Genomic DNA, 16,984 nt, shown 5'->3' with positions numbered 1-16,984 from the left:
GACCTCATGTCCACTCCAGTCGGGCCTGGAAGGGGGTTCACCTTTCACTCGCGTAGTTTTGGACTAACCTTAACTTTGTTCACAGAACAAACCCCTCAGACAACCAGGACATCAGTGGCCAAGGGTTTTCTGGAACCTTTGCTTCTAGACCCTTCTGAGACCAGTGGGGTCTTGGCTAGAGGCCCAGGATGACTTGCTCAGGGCCAGGCTAAACCCTGGGACTGAGGCCAGGACTGAGACCAAGATGGAGGAAAGACCTCTCAGGAAGCAGCCCTCTGCCCCCACTGCAGGGAGGAGAATGTGGGTGGGAAGCAGGTATGCTAACACCTGTCTAATGTAGGAGACAAAGCAGCCTGAGGCAGTGATGTTGCTTTTGATTCATTCCTGAGGACAAAGCCTGGCCTCCTGTTCCTATTTTACCTTCCCAGCCCCTTAATCATGTGTTCACTAATGTCAAGGGTCCCTCCAGATTTCCAAGCAGAGGAGAGTGGGTTGAGATGGGCAGGGGCCTGACCACACTGGAGTTAAACCCAAGACGCCTGAGAGTGAGGCTTCATGAGACGCTGGGGGCATTGCTGATCTCTGCCTTCACCTCCAGATGCCTTTCCAACCTCACAGTTGGCCCTATCAACAGTTTGCACCCCCAACCCATTCCCCAGTTCTGGCCTTTGCTAAGTCTGTCCCTCTCCTCCCAGGGCCCTTGGTTTCCTTAGTGATGGAATCCCCCACCCCAACTACTGCCACCAGGTGGGGACACTGCCCCTGGGACTAGCTGCTGAGTCTGCTTGGGCACTGTAGTATTCCTGTAGGCTTTCCAGAAATCTATTTGTTTCTGCCCTGCCACCCCCTGGAGCTGAACTAGCCGGGCAGGAGGGGCTAAGGGAGCTGCCCAGAGAGGGAATGCCTCCCCCCAGGCCCTTGGCTCCCCACCCTTTTCTGAGTTTCCCCCATGAGGTAGAAGTCCTACCACAGTGGGGACCTCTCCTTCCCAAACTCCTGCTGGAACAATATTCATTCAAATCCTCAACAAACATGCAAGAAATACTGTCTTGAGAGCTGCTCCAAAGGGGCTATGAGGACTCAAGAGGTGGAAACCAACATTCAGCCAATTCTGTGGGGGCTCTCTTGCTCCCTGGCCCTTGGTGCAGACCGCAATGTTTCTCTTCTCTGCTGTTCCATTCTGGGGCCAGCAGCCTTCTGCTGGACCTCCCCACTTGTGCCCTGGCCTTGGGCACTGTGGCAGTGCCTTCCTCAGGGAGAGAGGGCTTCATCACATCCATTGTCCTCAGGGTCACAGAGCCAAAGCCCTCCTAATTCACCCATTGGATCTGGTGGGCAGAGTCCCCGACCCCACCCGTAAGCATAGGTACCCCGAACTGGGGGAGCTACGTACTGAAGCTGGGGTGGTCAGGCAGGGCTTTGCTGGGCTCCAACTCCAGAGCTAGCTTCATAGGCCCCAGACCCCATAAGAAGCTGGTGCCAAGGTGGCTGTGAAGGGTCAGCCCTGGCTATGTCCCAGTCCTGGTCAGTTAGAGGGAGGAGCACCAACCACTCCGTGGTCTTGCACCCTGGCCAGGTCTCCAGGTCTGAATCTGTTGCCCAGAGACTCTGACCCTTGCAGTTCAATGGTGAGAGGGGTGGCAGGAGGGAGGACTGTTCATGTCTTGCCTGTCCTATAGGTTCTCATGACTGTTCCTCCTGGGGGAACCTCTGCTGCTGCTATGCCCCCTAGACAAGGCCCCCGCCTCCTGATCTTAGCCTGGCTGGTCCTTGCTAACTATAAGAGCTTTCCTTGGGTGCCAAGGCAGTACAGGGGCCTGAGTCTGGGCCATCCCAGGGGAGCTCTGAGAACAAGTGAAACTCATCTCCAAGTGTAGCTTCTCCCCTTGGTGGGCACAGGGATGCTCCTGGTGGCCCCCAGCTTCTATCTCTGGGCCTTGATTTCCCTGCCAGGCCCAGGCAGGCTTTGAAGGCTACACGCGCCCACCCTTCCTTCCGTCCAGTCCTGGACTCCTCAGGCCAGATGGTGGAGCCAGCTGGACCCTCTCCTGCTCCAGAATTCCGTTCTCAGACTACCCACCCCCACAGCCCTTTGTTCCTGCCCAGGATGCACCTGGGTGGCCTCTGGCCCTCATTGTTTGCTCTGGGGCCAGCTGAGCCACATCAGGGAGCAACACATGCCAGGACCAGGACCATGCATCAAGTAGCACATTGGGAGTACCCCAGGGTGCCCAACTTTTCCTCCTGTGAGCAGGGGATCTCACAGGGCTCCTCAGTGTGAAGGAAGTCCTGAAAAGACAGTCATACCAGAAGAAGCAAACCCACAGCAGACCCAGGGGCAAAACCTGCCCCCATCCTCCAACTCAGCCCCAGGTAGATACTGTCTCATGTCTGCTTCTGACCATTAGGGGACAAACAGCAGCCCATCAGTTGATTTGTGCATCAGTGCAGATGGTAAACAGGTTCTAAGGGGAATGGAGCTCCACAGTGAGAGGTGACAGCCCTTCATGCCAAGGCTTGTCACTCATTGCCCCCAAAGATGGTCCTATGCCACCTCACATTCTTCCTGCACCCCCAGCCCCTGAGATCTGCCAGGTCTTCCTTTTCCATGTTAGATATGCCTGGCAAGAGGGGTCCCTTCTTGGGATCACCACCTGGCAGGGGTGGGAACACAAATAGCATTGGTGGCCCAACTGGGGGAGGACTTTATGTGCTGACTCCCACTCAGCGTTCATCTTATCCAATAGAAGCCTTGGTGGGACATGGCACTGCAGTCTTTCTGCAGAGTGCATCTACTTCCTGCCCAGTGGGTACCTGTCTCCAGGCATTTTGGTTCTGCCTCTTCCTAAAAGTCAGGGGCCTTCTAGGGATAAGGATCAGCCCTTCCAAGCTCTGTTCTGAGCATGGTGTTAAGTCAGAAGGTCAGCTGGCTTTCCATAGGCCTTTGGTCTGCCCTCATGCCCCTCACCCCTTTCTCCTCAGGGTGCATGGCATCCTCTTCTCCTGTACCCTCCCATATTAGTCCTGACCTGTTGGGGTCAGAACTCTGAATCCCAGCAACTCCATCCCTCACCCAACGCAGAACACAGGGCAGCATGTTTGCACCTTCAGACTATTACGTCTAGGCCCAAGACAAATAATCCAATCCACAGAGACTGTGAGAAGTATTGGCCCTCTGATGGTGCGGTTAGAAATGGCCACTGGATATCACCAGGGCCCATGGTGCAGTCATCTGGGCCTAGGACCCTAGCCCCTGAAGCTTGTGGTGGGTCTTTCTAGATCTCTCCACCCTCACCAGAATGTTCTGGAACTGTCTCTAAGTCTAGGTGGAAACGATTCCTCCCCAGTGGTACTGCCCAGAGGCAGGGAGTATGAGCCTTGGCCTGGCCCTGCAGGTTCCTGGCAGGTAAACTGGGCTACAAAAGGAACCCTTGGGGATCAGGCTCAAATACTCTTCCTCCCTGGAGTAGGGGTGGGGAGCAGTTGGGAGAGGGCCCATGCTTTCCCTGGGACAGGCCCAGCTGGGTGGGTCAGCTCTTTCTGCCATGCACTGGACTCTCACTAACCACCTCAGCAGAGGATGAAGCCCAGTGTTAAGTGATAAGTAGGGAGGAGCTGGAGCTGAGTGCCAATCAGCTCATGCCACACCAGCTTCAAAACTGAAGCACTTGGGCCTATGCTCCAGGCTCCAGAGGTGGGGGCTAACGCTGGTCATCCCTGGATGCCATGGTTTTCTGCATCCCTGGAGGATCATGAACACTCTCAGGACACAAAACTTTGGCTAGGTAGGGTCCCAGGGACCCGTGACCCCAAGGAGTCTGTTTTGAGCAGAGTGCTCACCATGGTTCCCAGTGTGCAAGTAGTGGCCACATGATTACTCTGCATGTGATAATGTGCAAGGTGACAAGACATTGTTGCTGGGCTGATCTTAGGGGATTCAAAATCATTGCACACAAGATGCAGAGGGGGCTGGGGATGCAGCTCAGAGGTAAGAATGTTTGCTTAGCATGTACAAGGTCTTGGGGACAGGGAGGAAAGAGAGAAAGGCTTAATGCAGGTGGTATTTGTTTTTTTCTTCTTTGTACTTTTATATACCCTGAAAATCACCTCTAAGATACATTTCTAAAAAAGACGACCTTGGGAGATCCTGATGGCATGTGTCTGGGCTATGCTCAGGGATTACATTCTCAGGTGCTGGGTTGGGGACGACTCTGCTGGTGTTTTGGGAGTCTCAGCACCTGTCACAGAGCAGGCTTGAACCTCTGGGTTCATCTGCCTCTTCTCTCCTGGGGTCTCAAAGGTCCAGAGACTACATGGTAAGGGACTATAGGAGGTGCACCCAAGTCCCCCACTGTAGCCAGGTTCTTCTTACAAGAAGACTCAGTCTGTAGTGCCACTGGGAGGTGTTGAAGGCTAGATCCTGAGGTGACTTCTCAGGAGGGAGCCTCCAGAGATCTGGTTTGTGTGATTCGGGCCTGGGGGCAGGGGGCCGGCAAGCTAGAAAAGTCCAAGCTGGACATGTTTTAGCAATTTAATACATTCAAGAATATTTACTAGAACAAAATAACAAAGTATCAGTCAGTCAGCAGAAGCCTGTGATCCAGAGAAGTAGAAAGGTAACTGGCCCTTTTGCAGTAAAGCTTGTGCTTGAACGGAGAAGAGGCAAAGTGACTTCATGGAAGCTTCACTGCAAGTACCCCTGGAATAAGAGCACCTCCAAATATAACTTTTGAACACACAAAACCATCTGTAATCAAGGTTATAAAGCTGACAGTGTTATAAGGGTCCTTCTAGAAGAGGCAAAAGCAATGCTTCTGGACCACCTGGGCCTTTATGCCAATGTGGGCAGCTAACTTTCTCAGGCAATGGGGATTTGGAGGTGAGCTTCCAGACAGGTGGGTCTTCCCTAAGTCTACCCTCTGCCCCTGCTAATGCCCCTGATGCTGGCCCTTGGATTCCAGAACAGATATGCTATCTGCATGGACACAGCCCACTGAGTGGCCATCTTTCCCCAAAACTTTCCTCCAGAGGACTCTGACAACCCCCACTTGTGAATGAGCTGCCATGGCTGGACTCATGTCAGCATGGGACAAAGTTGCAAACTGCAAGCCTAGGACAAAACAGCTCCCCATGATACAATAAATTAACAAAAACATGACCATAGATGAGACACCCTGGATGCAGACAGTGAACAGGTCTGAGGGCAAATGGAAGCAGAGGCAGCAACTCAGAAAAATTAAGTGCAGAGACATTTAGAAATGATGATTCTCACACTCACACTTTCTAGCTACACATCAGCAGAGCAACCAGGACAGGAATAAGAACAGAACTCAGCCAGAGCACTGGGCCAGGCCAAAGGGTCTTCTGACATGCTCTGCAACTTATGTTGCTCACTTAGCCTTTCCTTTAGCTGAAAATGGGCATTTCACCATAGAGCCCCCAGTGAGGGGCAGCAGCCTGGGCTGCCAGGTTAGGGCACTTAGGCAGGGCAGACAGGCTACCTGGTGCTGGAAAATCACAAGCTAACCACACACAGAGTCCACTTTTTAATAACTACTTTTCTAGGCTCCACAGATGCTTCAAACTCCTAGTCTAGAGCATCATACTTGAATATAGACCCTTGGCCCACAGATGGACTGGGTGGGCCTCCTGGGTACATCCTCTGTGTATTTGGTCAGTGGGGCTGCAACCCTGCATCCACTGGTAGCCAGTCTTCCTCATGGTGTCTTGCAGGTGCCAAATAGCTATTTTTGGAAGTTAGACAGGTCTTGATATTGTTCAAACCAACTGCTACTGTGTCAGGCATACGTGAGATATGGGTTCCAAAACAGGACTGTTCAGTTAAAGTCATCAATGGACCACTTCTGAGTAAGGCTTTGGTTCAAACAGCACAGAACTGGAACCTGGGGAAGTAGGGCACAGCAGTGGGGCCATCTCCTCACCGAATCCCTGCTGCTATCTGCCCTGGCCACAGAGGGCATGGTTGCCCTGATGAGGGGAGGTAAGGCACTCTTACATTCCTGCCCACAAGGCGGATGTCTTGGCAAATCAGTGGTGATTTTAAATTACACTGTCTAGGCTCCCTAAAATGTGTCCCTTATTTCTCCTACTACTTCCTACTTCACTCATTGCTCTCACCATGCTAATGTTCAAATTTTGTGTTTTATTCCTATGCTTACTAAAACAACTTTAACTTTGGTACTAACAGATTAGGAGCTATTTTTCACAATATTGCTCATAATAACATAAACATTTAACTAGGATAACTTTTTATGACCAGTCCTTTCACTCAGAAACCTGAAGCCAGAGCTGGGACTGGAGGCAGGTGGCCAAGTGTGAGCCAAAGGCCCTGCCTGCTTTCTGCTAACAGAAGCTCAGTGGCAGCAGATTTACCCCACTGTGGGCCTCTGGGCTGGGAATGCCTGTGCTATGCTTCTTGACATTCTGTTAACTCAAGTTAAAAACTCCTAAACTATGGTAGCCAGGACAGCACTGTGGAAGGGGTGGCTGTCCCACTTCTGTAGTGACACTAGAAACCAGGCCCATGTAAAGGGTCACAGCTGGCTCCACCCCAGCACTAAGGAGCAGATACCTGCCAGGCACCCTTTTTCCTCCTGGTTCTCACCATCAGTGGAACCCACATGGGTGACAGTCAAGAAATTCTGTGGCTAAATCTTTCACCAAATCCTGGGAGTCCCCCATAATTCAATCCTTCTTCCCAAGTCTTCCCAAAGACAAGCCTCCTTGTTTTTTACACACTTGGGCACAAATGGAGTTTGATGCTCTCTTCAGAAGGAAGTCAGCCTTTGTGTTGCGTGCTGTGCCCACAATCTCTGGGTGGACAGGCCATACGGAAGAGCCCTGTTCTTCACTGTGGGCCACATGGCCTGAGTTCTCTGGATACAGAGGCCATGGGTTGAGGCTCACACGTTGTAGGGCAGCCCAGAGTTGCTGAAAGCTTTGGGGGTGCATAGCTAATGGTGTTGGTGTCGCTTGGTGACTGTGGAGGTCCCCAGCCAGTGGCAGCTTCCACTGGTGTGCTCAGGTTTCAAAGTACTTGTAGATCGCCGTCACATACAGCATCACATTTTGCCAATCTGGCCGTTCAGTCCGTACCATCTCATTAATGTCCTGACAGAAAGAAGAGGCTTAGTTAGGACTGCAGGTTACCTCCTGTCCCATCCCAACAGGCTCCTCATCACAGTGATAGTGAAGGATTTTTAGTCTTAGCCTGATTATACAATGCAGGGGCCTGGCCCAGGACATCTCCATTTCTACAAAGTGTCCTGGCAAGCATCTTAACCCTGAGTATCAGCATCATCCCCAAACTGCCTGCTCCTGCTCAAGCCCTGCCCCAGAGCCATATGCAGGGTTGTTTCCTGCTCCCTGCCACAGCTTACCAAGGCTGGAAGGGTTTCATCTGGTCTGGGGGACCTCCCACTCCATGACACCTGCCTCTCTTCCTAGGCCATTCCCCGTGGGACACTTCTGAGAACCCTTCTCAGTCTCAGGCACTGGCTTGGGAGAACTTTCTATTTCAGGGGCTGCCAGTTCCAACACTGATGGCTTTCACCATGGGCAAGTCAGAAATCATCAGACACTATTCTTTAACTGCATTCTGTACAATAGTAGTGACTTGTGAGATGGAAATTGACTGTATAGGAAAATGAACATGGGGATTCATGGTCCAACCAGCTCCATGCCTCAGTGTCTGAGGATCTATAACTCACACTTGTTGCTGCTGAAGAACAATGGCAGCAAGTCTGAGGACCCTTCCATGGACAAGAGCCCAGAACATGCTGCTGAGCATGCAGGACCATCCTGCATATCTCAATACAGAAAACAGAAGCCTGATAACTCAATGCAAGTTTTGTTTTTTTTTTAATTGAGATGGAGTCTTGATATGTTACCCAGGTTGATCTTGAACTTGTAGGCTCAAGCAACCTTTTTGCCTAAACCTCCTAAGTAGCTGGAACTATAGGTGTGTGCCACTTTGCTAGGCAAGAATCTTGACTATTAAGTTTTTTCGAGTGGTGAAACTGCCCACTTTTTATATATGAGAATGTCACACATGTGAAATATATTCCAGTAATAGGAACATATTTCAGCAACTATAACTTTATCTTCCCCTATACAGCTGAATAGAAGCAACCCTAAGCAAGTGTATTTTTATGTATTTAGAAGATGTATTTGTGATGTGAACACTCTTGTAGTGTAAATATGAGTGTAAATACTTCTGCAAGGTGCGTGCAGCTGTTTTAAGTTGGGGTGATGGGTACTCAAGGATGGGGAGGTGGCCTTGGAGGACTGCAGAGGGATTTGGGGGTCCTAGGAACTTTCTTTGGTAGCCTCATGAGGCCCTTTCCTTTTTGAAAACTCGAACTACACACTATGGTCTGTGCCATGGTACAGTACTCAGTTTATATAGTAAAAGCATCCCTAGTAGTAAAAAGCTCTGCTTTGCATTTGGACCTAGTTTTCCCCCTCCCTCCCTCCTTTTTTGTACCAGGGATTGAACCCAAGGGCACTTAACCAGAGCCACACCCTATCCCTTCCTATTTTTCAGAGATAGGGTCTCACTAAATTGCTTAGGGCCTCGCTAAGTTGCAGAAGCTGGCTTTAAACTTGTAATCCTCCTGCCTCAGTCTCCTGAGCTGTTGGGATTATACGCATGCAACAGCATGCCCAGTTTGACACAGTATTTTGTCCTAGAACGTCGGGCTTGATTGTGACAAGACTCCCAACAGGACTGTGTCTATTCTGAGCCCCAGCAGAGGTTGGGCAGAAGCCTGAGATGGACCCAAGACTACAAGGTTTTCTAGACCTGTTTCTCTCATGGTGAGTGGCAGTTTCCCACAGCCATTCTGAGGAAGTACAGGTAGCATCACTCAGTCTCTAAAGCTGTCTTCCTGGACTCATGACGCATCCTGCCTCTCCCTCTAGATCAACAAAAGGCACACATACTTGTGCAAGATGTCTTTGAAAGGGACATTTATAAATATGACATTTCTTTTTTTTCTGAAACCCAGTATCTCATTATGGAAGAGGCAATCATAAGTAACAGTACTGTATGAGGCATAAGGTGCCATAGGCAGCAGTGAGAACCCATATTAGCACCCCACCCAGATGGGACCCTCCCTTGGCCCGAAGACCCTCATGCAGCCACATCATCCAGTGACCACACTCTTTCTAACCAAGAGGGCCTATCTGTGACTTCTCTGTGGGGACCACCAGTGGCTCACCAGTGTGGATTTGATGCCAACACTTTCAGCTGCCTGGAAGGCCAGTGTGAAGTTCCTTTTCTGTAAAAGAAATCACATTGCTGCAACATACAGACAACACAAGGAGAAAAGTGATGTGGAAGACAGATACTCACTTCTGTTTGGGACCAAAACAAACCCATACCAGGACTCTCAAGTCTCCAAGTCTGTACCAAGGATCCTGTGGATACCTCGGGTGGATCCTGCCCATCCTCCTCTCTACCCAGCCATTTTATTTCCTCACTCAGGAAGGTTCACTTCTGACACACAGACCCTGAGTTGCCTAGATGTACCCAAAAAGCTAGAGAAAAACACCTATCAACAGGTGTTTTGATCCTCCTTTGAGGCTCTTTAAGAGTTGTCTTCAGGGCTGGTGGCTGCTGTGGGGGAGATGGGGGATCAGAGCAGGGGTTTTGGGGCTATCCCCTGAGCCTGAGGAGTCTGATGGATGGTATGTCCTAAACCATGGTCTGGGACTGTACAGGGTTGATATTCCTCACCACTTCTGAGACCCACAGTGCAGAAAGGGCCATGTCCTGAGATGACGAGAACAGCTTCTGGTCTGGGTGGCGCTACCCTGACTGCTCATGCCATAAACAGCCCTTCCTGGCTATTTCTTGAGGCACTTGATCCTAAATGTTGTCACCCAAGGATTGACTACTTCTATTAGGGAGAACATCACATGGAGAACTGTGAACTGGCCAAATGTTCCATAACATTTAGGTCAGGGACTGGTTGTCTTGAGCATCAATGACCGATCCCAGAATGAGACTGAACTAGAATGTAGCTTTCCCAAGCCAGCACTGTTGTGTGCGAACCACTGATGGAAGGAGTCAGCCATTCCATGGCCTGCCTTACCTTATCTTGGCTGTTCAGCTCTTGATATGGAATGTGGGCTGGAAGATACGTGTGCAGAAGTGCACAGAAGGCCAGCCCATCGTTCCAGCTGCTGCTGAAGTTTGTAATGTCGATATTCTAAGTGAAAAGAAGAAAATCAAGTAAATGATACATGTGATCCTCTCAGGAGGTGCTGGGAGACTGGAGAAACCTCTGATATCACAAGGCTTCCAAAACACAAAAGCAAACCCCATGCAGGACAAGCTCTGGAGTATGTTAGGGGCTGTGTCCCAATTCCCCACTTACTGTTTTAACTGGACATTTTATGATTGCCCCCATCGTTCCCCCTACATGGTCACATGATTTATAAGCTGCTCCATATACTGAGAAACCTCCAGGCAGCTAAGGTTGGTCTCTCCAGTGCCTGGCTATGGTGACATTACAGACTGCAGAATATGGGTGATGACCAATGAGATTTAAAGCATCATTTATTAAAATGCAACTCATTTCCCATTGTTTGCTGAAGCACTTAAAAGAAACACCAAGTCAGTATGCATCTCAGAGTGTGCACAACACAAGAACACTGTTTACCCTGCTTGAGGTGCTGACCTCCGCACCCAGGCTGGGTTTCAGTACCACATTGCATTGTAGATCACTATAGTTTCCACTCTCACATGGCCACAGTTGAAAAAATAATTTTAACACTGGGCTGTGTATTCTCCTTGCAGCCCAAGAGCTACCATTCCTTTCATTTAAGGGGCCCCTTACTGCATGTCTAAATGGAATGTATTTGTAACTACAAAAGGCACATATTCAGAGTGTTAAATTGTAGCTCAGGTGGTATGCAGTTCTTTTTTTATCTTTCCTTTTTTTTTTTTGGACATAATACCTTTATTTAATTTGTTTATCTTTATGTGGTGATGAGGATCCAGCCCAGTGCCTCACATATGCCAGGCAAATTCTCTACAACTGAGCTACCACCCCAGTCCTGGTTGAGTTTTTCCCTTATTTTTAAGAATTCTTTTGAAGATAAAACTATACATTTAAATTGTGGTAATTCACACATTACATAAATGTCACAAACTGAAAAAAAAAAAAAAGAAAAAAGAAAAGTTCCCCACTTTTCACATCTCATTTATTTCTCTCTTTAGGGACTGAACCCAGGGATATGCTACTGCTGAACTTCATCCCCAGGGATGTTTTATTTTGAGACAGGGCTCACTGAGTTTCCCAGGATGGCTTCAAACTTGCAATCCTGCCTGATTTTCCCTATTAGCTAGAATTACAGGAGTGTGCTGCTATGCCTGGCTCTCACTGTTTATATCATGCCACCTTCCACTGCACTGACAGTCAGTTTCATAGGTTAACAGGAAGCCCAACTTTTATCATTTAAGGTAAATCACCCAGTCCCTAAGTAGCATTTCTTACTCCTCTCAGGAATGTGTGAGCCACAGAATAATGGTGCTGAGGATCCAGCCCAGTGCTGGATCAACACTATTCATAGCTGTGAAAAATTTTACAAAGTTTACAAAGTACTTTACCATCCTTAACCCCTCTTTACAAACTGATAGGTCCTCATGCCAAGAGAGGAACCTGAGGCTCAGAGACAGGTAGGGATGATGGGGACCGATGCACAAAGCTATGATGATGTGTCTATGGAGCCAGTGAAGGTCAGGTGAGGCTGGGCAGCTTCTGGGGAAATTGGCTTCATCTAGCCTTACATCTCAAGGTGGTCCTCTCACAGAGCAGCATGAGCTTCACCATCAAAGCCTGTTTCCTCACCCATGACTGCACGTGTGCAGAATCTAGTGCTCTGGCAGCAGCTGCTCCAAGCCTAAGCCTTCAGAAGGACAGCAGTTTTGAGAGTTATTTCATAGATTTCTTCCCCTCATTAACCTGACCATCAGCTGCTTCCAGTTTCTCTGATCTAACCCAGAGACCATTATCAATATCACTGCTATGAGGAAAGAGGTCACAACAAGGCACAACAGTGTGGAAACCTGCCAGAAGCTACAGAGGAAAGTGGCATAAATGGGCAGTGGCTGGGGTGCTACATATGACTCAGTTATCAAAGGGCGCACTTGTCCAGTGTCTGGTGACATCAGCTGTCTCAAAATACTTGTGCCTGGTCAGAATTCTGCCTGTCTCAATGCTGTGGCCCTCAGCCTTCCCAGTCACTCTCCACCAGCATCTCTACTCTGACTTTAAAAGTCACTTCTCCCTGAGGGGTTCTGATGATGTCATGGAAGCACCTCATAATAAACAATGCTTCACAGTTACTGCCAATTTAAGAAGACCCCAAATGGAGAGACAGAAGACAGGCACATATGCAATACATGGATGCCCCTCTTATCACATCTGAACCTCAGGAAGTAGCCAGTCAGGGCAACCAGCTCCATCTGGAAGGAAACTACAACCTATGAGAGGCGACCTGTCAAAGGTGCTCTTCAGGCAGCAGGGAAGGCAGTATAGAAACCCTTGCCCTAAGCATCCTATGAGCAGTATTTCTAATTTTCAGTTACCCCAGAGCAATGCTAGGGATGGAACCCAGGATCTCATGCATTCAAGACAAGTGCTCTTATATACCCAGCCCACCCTAAAGCAGTCTTAAAAAAAGGTTCGGCTCAGGGAAGCCCAGAGAGTTGCCCAGGCTATAGGTGGTATGTTGGGTTATAAAAAATCAGGTTAAACTACCACAGAAAGTGTGTCTGCTTTATGATAGGTGTCTGGGTAAGATTTCCTAATGCTCTGAGGAAAGCACAATATTTCTGAAATAAGTCTACAATTGGGGCTGGGGTCATGGCTCAGTGGTAGAGCACTTGCCTAGCATGTGTGAGGCACTGGGTTCGATTCTCAGCACCACATATAAATAAATGAATAAAATAAAGGTCTATCAACATCTAAAATATATGTCTGTGTGTGTGTGTCTACACTTGGGTGCAGAGAAGAGGCAGGAATGGAATGAATTATGGAAGACAAATGAAGAACAGGCCAGGACTGGCAACATGATCTGTAGGGCCCAGAGCAAAATGAAAATGTAGAACCCCTTATTCAGAAGGCAAAGGAAGAAGTTCATTAAAGGTACTGAAAAAAAGCTTCAAAGCCCCTCCCTACTCCTCCTGACTCCAACTGGTACTCATGAGTAAATGGCTGATGAAAAAGCCAAGGACGTTGGCCTTGTCCTGCAGAGAGCAGGGCAGGAAGCTTTTTAATAACATGTGGAGCTCCCTACGAGGCCAATGGCACCAACTCACTCGAGGTCACATTCATTTCTGGAGGAAGACAAACCTCCTCTTCCTGCCACAACTGCCCTTTCTGCTCCCTGAAAGAGGCTGCTCCAGTAGGGTGGTGGATGTGTTTGGGCTCACTGTGAGCCCCACAGCAGAGGCCTGTGCCCTGGATTCTAGGCTGTGGGAACTGGGCCTTTCACCTCTCTTCCTCCAGACACACCCAGTTCAGTGGGGGAAAGGAGCTGTAGCTCAGGTACTCACCCAACCTGGAACCTGCAGGAAGAGGAGACTTGTTCAGGACATGCCGCAGCTACTTGTATCAGGAGGATTCTAGGTATACCTAGGATTCTAGGTGTGGGATAGTTAACAATTGTCCCTTATAGTTAACAATTGTCCCTTACAACATTTCAGATCAAAAGAAAGTCCAAACTTAGGCAGATTGGCTAGAGTTGCCATATCCTTTACCCTCTGAGACTGGAGAAGAGCCAGGCCAGGCTGCCTGCTTGTGGCACTGCTAAGAGGTAAGTTGGGGGCTGAGAATTCTGAAGTCATTAAGAAGCAATCCATTGGCACCTCTGCCTTCCAGTCCCACCCAAAGGCTCTGTGGGGAAGATAGCATGGTCTTGAATAGGGGTGTTCCTCAGGAAGTAGGGAAAACCTGCAGCCTGAGAGTAGGCCCCCTGCTTCTAATCCTACCAGTTGTTTCATTGTTTTTAATGTTCAGAGCTCACAAAACTAACAAAAAAACAACTGAATATACAAAGGTCTGCAAAGAATGAAGCTGCTTCTCTAAGGCTGAGAAGCATGGTGCTGGGAAAAGCAAGAGAGGAAGATGAGAACTCCTGACCTTCCTCTGCTGAGCTCTTCATCATGTGACCATCAAGTCCCAGTAATACAATGACAGGATTAGCAAGTATCTTGGAGAAAAAATATACCAAAAGGTACAATCATACTGAAATACCAAAGAAACAGCTTTTCCCTTCCCACCCAGTGAAGACTCTACCCCCCCCCCCGTCAGGTGCTGCCACATATGCAGCCAGGTTAGAGGGTGGTAGCCCTGGGGCCCTAACCCCACCTTTCAGGTGGCCACCAGAACCAGCCTCTGGCCATTCCTTCATGTCTTTGCTCTCACAGGATGGCCTGGAAGCAGCCTGATGTTCCATCCCCACCAGCAGGAATTCAGGCTAAACTTCCTATTGTTTTCTGAATAAGGGACAACATCAGAGTGCAGTTAGGTGAATTTTCCTTGGGACTGATGGTCTTTGCAATGTGTCATTCTACCTCTACCCGTAAGGGCCAAATAAAGTGACAGCCTGGATTTTCTAGACAAATGAAAAAAGCTGAAGATTTTGTGCTTTGGAAAAAACAGTTAAGCACCAATATGAAGCTTGTGGGGTGTGGATCAGGGCTGACACATGGTCACGGCTCAGTCTTGGGCTTCTATAAAGTGGATATACAAATGCTGACCCACACAGATGACAAGTCACTAATCCCCTAGGAAACTGTTGCATTTTACACACGTAAGGAGTCTTTTTGGTTTTGTGTCTTTACTGCAGAGAAGCAGGTGCTATGAAACAGATGGTACCAAAGCGATCCAGACACTACAAGCAAGAGCGTCACTGGATGCTCCAGCCTGCTTTCCCTTCCTGGAGGGCTGCTTGTCCCCAGTGTATAATGTACCTTATAAACCTCCACTTTTCTGCACACAAAAATATGAAGCACAATCATTGGTCTTTTGGAATGTGGTTCTCTTCCTCTATGCTTTCTTTTTCTGAGGTTTGGATAAGGAATTAAGATAACTATCCAAAATCCCAACAGCTAAAATACTAAGCACTAAGTGGTAGGAAACTTGCTCTACAATCATTTGTCTCAAAGCAATTCAAAAGTCATGAGGCAGAGCTTGCCCCCTATGGTAGGACTGGAGGGATGGCACCATGTGGAGCTGTCTTCTGTAGGCCTGCAAAGGTTTTGTGAGATCAGCATAAAAACAGAAGAGTTGTAGGGTTCAGAGCTGTGTTCTTTTTCTAATGGCAAAGATCTTCACCTCGAAAAGGAAGAGGCATCATCAATCCAAGATGGCAAACTAGAGGGAGGCTGCGTTCCTGGTCACTCTGTAACTCGGGTTTCAAGCAGAGGATATCTGTTTCTTGGTGAGGCAGTTTTTGCTGCTTATCAATCCCCTGCTGTTCACCTCATTTTTCTACCGCGATCACCTGCAGTCAGCCAGCACATTGATGCCTTTTTGAGTGCAAAGTGCCCACTGTCAGGTGCCTGTCATCTGCCATTTGCCTGCCTCTTGCCTGTCCATTGCCTGCCTTTAACCTATCCATCATCCACCACCGAGGTTCACCTCCTGATCGTCCAACAGTAGTCAGCAAACTGATCGCAACGGCCAGTAGAGTACCAGCTGCCTGCTGTTGCCTGGAAATTCACTGTCACAGTACCTGCAGGTTTGATTACACATGGCTGCCACCATTTTGAGACAACAGCCAGGCCCCATAGGACCCCTGGCCAGACTGACTGAGCCCCGTCTCCAGGTCCCTCAGCCCGATCAATCACTCCCTGACTCCGGGGACCTCACATCGACTGCTCCCTGCTGCCAGGACCCCCAGACCAAATGACTGTGCCCTATCACCAGGACCCCCAGACCGACTGATTGCACCCCGCCTCCAGGATGCTGCAACCACACCAAACACACCCCACCTCCAGAACACCTGCCTGACCAACCGCACCCCAACCCAGGATCTCCAGCTGACCAGTCCACACCCCGAGTTGCAACTCCCCATTTGCCAACACATTTGGAAGCAAGAGTGGCCATCCTGTTATCCTGGAAGCCATGGTTCTGATCTTTAGGTGGAGCAATTCCCATCCGAAGATGCCTCTGGAGACTTGAAGCTCATTGTCAGGTACCTCTTATGCATCAGGCTACTGAAGACTGAGAGGTTTCATTACTATATGATTGTTATACTGTAGATTTTCTTTTTTCTCCTTATTGATCAATTTTAAGTTTTTATTTCTTTACTTTTCTTGCTCTCTTTTCCTTTTGTTTATCGGTTTCCTCAGTCTCTTTCTCCCTTTTCGCATGCTAACAACCAATTTCTTTTGATCATTCTATTATCTACAACGTCTATATATTCTTTTTTTTATCCCATTAACAGCTACATCCTACATTCCTCTGCATACTCTTTATCCTCCATTAGAAACTACAGACCTTATTGCAAATCTGTTTGTTACACTGTAGATAATAATTGAACTCATTCTGTTTATTATGACAATATTCTTAATGTCCTCATAGGAGCTATTTGGTCTAGGATTGCATAGTGTCTGAATTGGGCACTGCTAATATTGATCTCCCCTTAAAGAAAAGATTTTGGAAACCTATAGGTCCACTATAAGCCAATAGGGGGTAATCTGTAATACCCCAGATCTGCACTGCTAGAGGGGAAGATACATGAACAACATGAAAAAACAAGGGAAGAAAATGATCCAAACAAATCTAGATTCTATACTAATAAAATCCAATGACAGTATGGTAGAAGAAATGTCAGAAAAGGACTTCAGATTATACATGATTAAGATGATCGCGAAGCAAAGGATGAGATAAGAGAGCAAAATGCAGGCAATGAATGATAATACTGATAAGCAGTTGAAAGAGCA

At 48.4% G+C, this 16,984-nt stretch overlaps 2 protein-coding genes and 1 long non-coding RNA gene across 4 annotated transcripts in view; 1 reads left to right on the top strand and 2 right to left on the bottom strand.

Annotated features, from left to right (window-relative positions):
* The window catches only part of LOC306667694 (uncharacterized protein), a gene marked incomplete at its 5' end in the record, with an annotated part of 84,740 nt that extends 80,354 nt beyond the window's left edge, over nucleotides 1-4,386 (top strand). The window contains one exon of the mRNA XM_079150408.1: nucleotides 86-4,386. Within this exon, the coding sequence (XP_079006534.1) occupies nucleotides 86-158 (73 nt within the window). The 3' untranslated portion in view covers nucleotides 159-4,386. The remainder of the gene's footprint in view (nucleotides 1-85) is intronic.
* A 131-nt stretch (nucleotides 4,387-4,517) lies between these two features.
* Nucleotides 4,518-16,984, bottom strand: part of SPECC1L (sperm antigen with calponin homology and coiled-coil domains 1 like) — a 153,376-nt gene continuing 140,909 nt past the window's right edge. For both annotated transcript variants that reach the window (XM_079149700.1, XM_079149701.1), the window contains exons 14-16: nucleotides 10,119-10,235; nucleotides 9,243-9,302; nucleotides 4,518-7,131 (exon numbers count right to left, since the gene is read on the bottom strand). In XM_079149700.1, coding sequence (XP_079005826.1) covers nucleotides 7,042-7,131; nucleotides 9,243-9,302; nucleotides 10,119-10,235 — 267 coding nt within the window. In that variant the 3' untranslated portion in view covers nucleotides 4,518-7,041. The remainder of the gene's footprint in view (nucleotides 7,132-9,242; nucleotides 9,303-10,118; nucleotides 10,236-16,984) is intronic.
* LOC306667284 lies at nucleotides 11,294-16,400 on the bottom strand. Its single transcript, XR_013765487.1, has 2 exons — nucleotides 14,904-16,400; nucleotides 11,294-13,869 (listed from the first exon to the last, which is right to left on the bottom strand). It is a non-coding gene; the product is annotated as an uncharacterized lncRNA (long non-coding RNA).

The sequence above is a fragment of the Sciurus vulgaris genome (genome assembly GCF_902686455.1).
Source record: "Sciurus vulgaris genome assembly, chromosome: 8".
Taxonomy (NCBI): domain Eukaryota; kingdom Metazoa; phylum Chordata; class Mammalia; order Rodentia; family Sciuridae; genus Sciurus; species Sciurus vulgaris.
The sequence above is the reverse complement of the archived record's forward strand: the minus strand, read 5'-3'. Positions and strand labels throughout refer to the sequence as shown.